Source organism: Eptatretus burgeri, chromosome 4, assembly GCF_056783735.1.
Source record: "Eptatretus burgeri isolate ZD-2024b chromosome 4, Ebu_testis_v1, whole genome shotgun sequence".
NCBI classification, from domain to species: domain Eukaryota; kingdom Metazoa; phylum Chordata; class Myxini; order Myxiniformes; family Myxinidae; genus Eptatretus; species Eptatretus burgeri.
In genome coordinates, this window is record NC_140964.1 from 48,644,363 (window position 1) to 48,651,862 (window position 7,500).

The 7,500-nt window shown below is 47.3% G+C and overlaps 1 protein-coding gene and 1 long non-coding RNA gene across 5 annotated transcripts in view; one reads left to right on the plus strand and one right to left on the minus strand.

Annotated features, from left to right (window-relative positions):
- Nucleotides 1-7,500, plus strand: part of LOC147027988 (uncharacterized) — a 15,310-nt gene that overhangs the window by 7,533 nt on the left and 277 nt on the right. Inside the window, exon 1 of one of the 2 annotated variants that reach the window (XR_015057357.1) lies at nucleotides 3,150-7,421. The exons of the other annotated variant lie outside the window; for it this stretch is intronic. This is a non-coding gene — a long non-coding RNA (uncharacterized LOC147027988). Of the gene's footprint in view, nucleotides 1-3,149; nucleotides 7,422-7,500 lie in introns of those variants that run through there. 2 annotated transcript variants of the gene reach the window in all.
- Nucleotides 1-7,500, minus strand: part of NR6A1 (nuclear receptor subfamily 6 group A member 1) — a 48,209-nt gene that overhangs the window by 6,657 nt on the left and 34,052 nt on the right. For all 3 annotated transcript variants that reach the window (XM_085877893.1, XM_085877892.1, XM_085877891.1), the window contains 5 exons: nucleotides 6,499-6,554; nucleotides 2,901-3,151; nucleotides 2,458-2,691; nucleotides 2,057-2,308; nucleotides 1,691-1,812 (listed from right to left, as the gene is read on the minus strand). In XM_085877893.1, coding sequence (XP_085734019.1) covers nucleotides 1,691-1,812; nucleotides 2,057-2,308; nucleotides 2,458-2,691; nucleotides 2,901-3,151; nucleotides 6,499-6,554 — 915 coding nt within the window. The remainder of the gene's footprint in view (nucleotides 1-1,690; nucleotides 1,813-2,056; nucleotides 2,309-2,457; nucleotides 2,692-2,900; nucleotides 3,152-6,498; nucleotides 6,555-7,500) is intronic.

The following is a 7,500-nucleotide window of genomic DNA, read 5'->3' on the forward strand; positions in this document are numbered from 1 at the left end:
GAGAGAGAGGAGAGAGAGAGAAAGAGAGAGAGAGAGGTGAGAGAGAGAGGAGAAAGAGGGGTGAGGAGGGAGAGAGAGAGAGAGGGAGAGAGAGACGAGAGAGAGAGAGAGGGAGAGGGAGAGGGAGAGGGAGAGGGAGAGGGAGAGGATCGAGAGAGGGGGAGGGGAGAGATAGGAGAGAGGGAGAGAGAGAGGGGTGGGGAGAGAGACAGAGAGGAGAGGAGAAGGAGACAGCGACAGACGAGGGAGACGAGGGAGAGAGAGGAGAGAGAGGGGGAGAGAGATGAGGGAGAGAGAGAGGAGAGAGGGACGGAGACGGGGGATAGAGAGAGAGAGGAGAGAGAGGAGAGAGACAGAGGGAGAGAGAGAGAAAGAGACGAGAGAGGGGGAGGGAGAGAGAGAGAGGGAGAGAGACAGAGACAGAGAGAGAGGGAGAGGAACGAGAGAGAGAGGGAGAGGATCGAGAGAGAGGATCGAGAGAGAGAGGGAGAGGAGAGAGGGAGAGAGAGGAGAGAGAGAGAGAGAGAGAGAGTCGAGAGAGAGAGAGAGACAGAGACAGAGAGAGAGAGAGAGGGAGAGGATCGAGAGAGAGAGAGAGGGAGAGGATCGAGAGAGAGAGGGAGAGGATCGAGAGAGAGAGGGAGAGGATCGAGAGAGAGGATCGAGAGAGAGAGGGAGAGGAGAGAGGGAGAGGAGAAAGAGAGAGGAGGAGGGAGAGAGTAGAGACAGAGACAGAGACAGAGACAGAGACAGAGACAGAGACAGAGACAGAGACAGAGAGAGAGGGAGAGAGGGGAGAGGGAGAGGGAGAGGGAGAGGGAGAGGGAGAGGGAGAGAGAGGGGGGTGGGGAGAGAGAGACAGAGAGGGGAGAGAGAGAGAGGAAAGAGGGGTGAGGAGAGAGAGAGGGTGGTGAGAGAGAGATAGAGATCGAGATAGAGATAGTTTTTTTTTTTAGCGATTTAAAAAAAAATTGATCATGTCCTATTTTATCATGAAGTTAAATCTAAAGAATTATTTGAATTTGGGAGCCACAACAGTCAAAATTGAATGGTCATAAAAACAACTTTAGTTTGAGGTTTTACTTCGTTTCTCAATGGAATGTTTTGTTGTTTAAAAAAAAAAAAAGACAAAGTTATTTCTAAACTATGATTTGCGATAAGTGACCATCCCTTAATGAAGGAAACCAAAAATAACAAAACAGTTTTGGTGCAAGGGGAAGCTGCCTGGTGAAGGACTCCATCTTGCAGAGGTAATGTTAAACTGGCTGTCCAACTTGCAATCATCTGCGGATACAGAGGATGGATAAGTGTGGAATTGGAAATTTATCTTTTTATTAGTTATTTCACCTTTAAACATTAAAAGAAACTGATGTGCGACTCGTTCGCCATGAACACCGATACACTTCTGAATTTTTCACACAGGAATGTCCGGATGTCCCTGAACCCATCACCATCGATCTTGGTTCACTCAAATTGTATCTTCTTCAGTTCTTTGTTTCTCAGATTGTCCACCCAGATGTCGCATTTCGGATGCTCCCACAGAAAAGAAGTCGAGAGGCATGAGGTCCGGTGGTCTCATGTTGCCTGGCTTTTGCTACAATCTCAACAGTGCCAGAGTTTAGCTGCACCCTGTATAAAATAGAGCCGAGATATCTTTCACTTTTACAGGTTCGGGGGCAGTATCTGGTACCTTGGTTAAGCAAAGCGATGACTTTCATGCAAGCAAGCTCCTCGGGTGAAAGGCGCAAAGCCGACGTCCTTCTCAGGATAAACACCAGCCTTTCCGCCACAGCCATTCCTTCTTCGGGAAAGCTGAGCAACAGGAAGTTTTGGTACAAACCCTCATACACAATTACTCCACCTTAAAATGTTATGCAAAGCCACACTCATGTCAGAGCTTTGCAAATGCACAGCACGAGGGAATTTCATTGAACAATTCATCTGGCTGCAGGACCTGTCACAGTAAATTGGGGAGAGGGAAATGTAGTGCTCCTAAATAATGCAGTGGGGTGGGTGGTAGAGGTGGATGGATGGGACAGGATTATTTGAGCCTCACGTGGCCAAGTGCTGAGGGCTGGGGCTGTAGCCCTGAAGCCAGGCCGAGAGACCAGCGAGAGGAGGAGTTGGAGGAGGGGACAGTGAGCTGAGGAGCAGAAGTTGGGGCCAAGCAGCGGCAAGGAGTCGAGACAGCTCTCCAGGTCTGAGTTCAGCGTACAGAGGAAGCCGACGGAGCCAGCGAGCCTGGCGAGCAAGCCAAGCATCAGCGAGGCCACAAATGGCACTTAAAACCTCCGATCGACTTACCCCACTAAGGAGGTATTAAGGGAGAAAGAAAAAGTGTAGAAATTAGAGAAAAGTGGTGAGGGGTGGGTTGGTGGGGGTGGGGGAATGAAGAATAAAACAGCATATCATAATTTTTTTTCAAGTACATTGAGTTGGAAAGGTCTCAGTGCTCACCCAGTGGGGGGTTGCAATGGAGGGACGAGGGGCTCTGGTTCTTCTGCTGCTAAAATTTGAGCAACAAGAGGGTGGGGAGGAGAAGGAGGAGGCAGAGGAGTGATGGAAGGAGGAGGTGGGGGACGAGGACAGGGTGAGGGGTGGATAACTCCCCCCTGATTCGGAGTCGGTGGTGGAGGAGGGGCCCGAAGAGGAGTCAACCCAATTACCCCACCATTTCCATCTGGGATACGCCTAGAGGGGGAAATTGAGAGAGAGGTGATGCTGCAATTATTGGTAAGTTAAAAAAAATGATCTTCATAATCTACCACACCATCAAAATAATAACTTTGTAAAGTTGTACGACTACAATGTTGTGCATGATCTCATGGCATTACTGAAATTATTTGGTGCTGTATATGGTACATTATCATACTGAGATGATTGCTGTACCAGAGCCTCACCCTGAGCTTGGAGTTGGAGCAGGAGATGGACGAGCACCCAACACTCCCTCTCCCCCAGCACAAATGTTTTCTGCACCATCTCCACTTATAGAGTACCCATCAGCATGGTAACCATATCCTGCATACCCCTCGCCTCCAATCGTGCTCCCCATAAAGGCATTGTCCAATAGCATGGAGCTGGGGATGGAGCTGGAGGAGTCGTCGTCAAACTCCTGGCCGGTCATGATTCGCTCTATTTCATCAGCCGATATCTGAGGGGTTTCGATTGGATACCTTCATGTTAATACAGAGTGGCCTGCCTATTGTTCCCATCTGAGCTGTTGGCTCATGATGTTGGAAAACCAACTTCAAATCCCACATACTGTACCAAGTATTTGTTCATTATCGATTACATGTCCTTCCAAATGTAAACTGATGTTGATTGACATCTTTGTGCTGTCAATCATGTTGATTGACAACTTTGTGTGTCAAGATGTTGATCACACAGCTGTGATGTGTGATCGAGCTCTTCAACATGCCTTAGGGCTTAGATCAATATACAAAATAAAATCCCATTGGTGATAATGAAGGATGCTGCAATAAATAATTTCCAGAGCATTTTGAATGCACAAAGTTCAATCTGGAGAAATCCACATTTAAAACTAGAAGGGCACTTGGTAGAGCGCATACCTCTGTCACGTAATGCCTGATCCACGAGAACATATCGGCCCAATACATTTTTGAAATATCATGCTGTACAGTACTCGATCGTTATTGGCCGTATCTCTCAATGGTGAAGCAACACTTTAAAAAATAATTAATTCTCGTATCTCGTATCTCGATCCGTATTCGGATTGTCACCAAAATCAAATCAATTATTCTTTGTCACACACCAACATGTCCACCAAGTTTCATCCAAATCCATCCACATCTTTTTGAGATATCATGCTATATATCATTTTTGGCCATATCAACGGTGAAGAATCACTTTAAAAAATTTGAGAAGCCGGATCCGGACAAAATCTAAACAGTTTGTCCTTGTCACACACCCAACCTGTCCACAAAATTTCATCTGGATCCGTCCACAACTTCTTGAGATATCCTGTACACAAAGAAACAAACAAGATAAAGTTGTGAAAAAACCTCCTTCACCTTTGGTGGTGGAGGTAATAACAGCCTTGGCCAGAGGCATTAGCTCCAAAGCAAGACACAAGTGCCATTTCGATTGTAAAAACAGGAAGCCAATCAGTAAGAAAAGCCATAAGATATGGTGTCATGAATGATCACGTTTTGTGACGCCACAAGTTCTTTCAATGAGGAAATAAGAAACAGCACAATTTTAAGAATTTTTTTTGTCATGTATAGTTCCAAGAAAATATGAATATTGGCTAAGCTATAAACTGTCTGGATGAGGGTGTATGATTATGGACACCCAGCAGTATGAAAAACAAAACCTGTCAAAGGGCGGAGGAACTCCTTGTGAGCCAACGGCCATCCATGTCAAGTGCCCAACTGTGTCTGCGGACGTCCTCCTGCAGTTGGGTTACTTTTTATTAGGAGGTTGGTGGCAGGATTTGCACTCCGGCCACCCTAAAAACCCTTCATTCCACAAAACATTCCAAAAGCATAAAAAAAAGATCTGAAAACCCACTCCGTGGGAGTACCTCCTGTCAGGGGTGTTACAATCCCTATTGCTGACCATCCAATCAACTGTGGTCCACCTTTGTTTGTGGAAACACAGGATGCGGTGAACCGGTTGAAATGGGGTCAAGCTCCAGGGATCTGTGGCATCCATGCTGAACTTCTCAAGGCTGGTGGAAATGCTGTACTCGTGTCATTGCATGCAGTTCTTTGCTCTGCCTGGAACGCAGGCATCATCCCAACTGACTGGAAGAGGGGCCTTGTTGTCCCTCTCTGGAAAGGGAAGGGTGATCGTCAAGACTGCAACAACTACCGAGGGGGGATGCTGCTGTCACTGGTGGGCAAGGTCTTTGCTCGGATAATTCTTGATAGGGTTCGCGACCATCTGCTTGAGCACCAGCGTCCAGAGCAGTCAGGCTTTACACCAAAGTGGTCAACGATTGACCGTATCCTTGCTCTTCGGGTTCTCACCGAACGCAGACGAGAGTTTCAGCAGGGGCTGCTTGCAGCCTATGTTGATCTCTGTAAAGTGTTTGATTCAATGAATCGGGATTCCCTCTGTCGGATTCTTGGTCTTCGTGGGATGCCACCAAAACTGATCAATCTGATGTCTGAACTATACTCTGGTCCTGAGAGTGCTGTGAGATGTGGTGATACCATCTCTGACTTACTTCCAGTTTCTGGAGTTCTTCAGGGCAGAGGGTGGTGGGCTCTTGACATGTTCGTCAGGTCAAGATCTCTGACCTTGATTTTGCAGATGATGCAATCATCTTTGCAGAAACCAGATATCCTTTTGGGGGTCCTCGGGGTGCTAAATGAGGAGTCGGAGCCACTGGGATTACGGGTTTCCTGGGTCAAAACTAAGATCCAGGCTTTCATTGACATCTTGGATGCTGCTATCCTGTCTGTACCTGTTTGCGGCGAAGATGTTGAGGTGGCGGAGAGATTCACTTACCTTGCAATGATGTTCATGTCTTTGCTGGCTGAGAGCCAGAGGTCAACATACATCTGGGTCGGGCCTGGGGAGTCATGGATTCATTGGATCATGTGGTGTGGCACTGCCGGTACCTGTGTGGGAGGACGAAAGTCCGAGTCTTCAGGTCCTTGGTACTTCTAGTCTTGCTCTATGGATGTGAGACTTGGACTCTGACAAGGGATCTGACACACAGACCTAATTCCTTTGGTACCAGGTCACTTCGGAGAATCCTTGGCTATCGCTGGTCAGACTTTGTGTCCAACGAGCGGTTGCTGAGCGCGACTCGAATGAGAAATGTTACCTGCATAGTCCGTCAGCATCAGCTGCAGCTGTATGGACATGTGGCTCGTTTTCCTGATGCTGACCCTGCTCATCAGATTCTCTCCGTGAGGGAGCCTCGTGAGTGGAGGAGGCCAATGGGCTGACCACGTGCCTCGTGGTTGCAGCAGGTTGATCAGCATCTCAAGGAGAGGGGGATGGGCCAGGCATCTCTCTGGGGGATGGCCAGATGGAGGCCCCTGGAGTTCCGGCGGAAAGTGGACACATCGACGTGCTGCTCTGGCACATGCTCCCATACCTAACCTGACCTGACCTATAAACTGGCACGCTGGTGTTCCACATGCTTGGAGATGCATCAATGTGTGTGCCGTTCAGCAGGATGACTCTTGTGCCGGTGCTCGTTATTGGTGGACGTTACAGATCCGATGGTATATTTTGCAAAAAGGAGGCGAGTTATCACCGGCACCCTGAACAACTTACAGATCCCTGCACCTTCAATCAAGTATACTGCGTCAAAGTGACGACCCATCCCGGATCGGTTCGAGTCTAGCAACTTTTATCGATTCGTCACGGCCTGGGGCTCTGTAAATAGTATGGGCTTCAAATCGATTAATTAATTGTTGATGGTAATGTGTGATTGATTTTGCATTTAAAAAACGGATACATTGAAGTTGAACCATAACCATTCAACCAAAGCTTTTTGTTAAATAATTAAGGTCATACCTGCACGGGGCCGATGCTTTTGTTCCGACCTCCAGGCATCCCATCCTCTCTGATGGCTGAGAGAGACAAGGGTTAAACCCATACGGCTTGTCTCATTGTAAAACATGCAACATTGTACAAGTAACTCGATGTAACGCTCAAGCACATTTGTGTGGAACAAACCAGATTATTCTTGAATAACAACACCTTCTCCCCTGTCCTTAAGAGTATGGACCTCCAATATCCAAGACCTCTGCTCCAATCTGATAGATCTCTCAGTCTAGACCACCACTGCTAAACCTGAGAACATCTGGTTAAAAGAGTGCTTCCCACCACAGCATCCCTGATTCCTCTCTCTCTCCCAGCCCCAGATCAATGGGTCTGACCCCCCATCCCGGTGGCGGAGTTGCAATTTGCATGAAGAACTCCATTTCTCTTTGTGCACGTCCTGCTCCCACCCCTCCAAAACCCCCTGTCCTCCCAACAGTGATAACTCCATTTATCTCTCTGTCTCTCCCAACATGGACCAACTTATAACCACCCATTCCAACTCTCTCTTCCTCATATGCGGCAAATTCTAGTCACATTCTTGATCGCATTCTTCCCCATGCCCATTCTTCATCCAAGTGTCCCTCGGTTATGTGCCTCTACAACCCTTCCGTTGGTGTGTCTCCTTCCCCCCCCCCAACCCTTTTCCATGATGTTCTTATTGTTATGTTATTTTCTGGTCTGCTCTGTGTTCCAGCTCTTCCATGAGCCTCGACTTTGTATATAAAATAAAAAAAATACATTACAAGGCTTGCTTTGAAAGCAATGTCAATATAGACTCTTAACGATCACTGCAGTTTCTCTGTTATCTAATGAAATGATGTTTACATTAATTTTAGATCAACTTTCATCAGTGGACTTGTATACAACTGGCAAGCTTCATTGAGACATTTGAGGTGCCTTAAAGCTCCAAACTATCCCCATGTGCTACTGATCTTTGTTGCTTGTTGAAAGTCTTTTGAGGTGAAACCATAC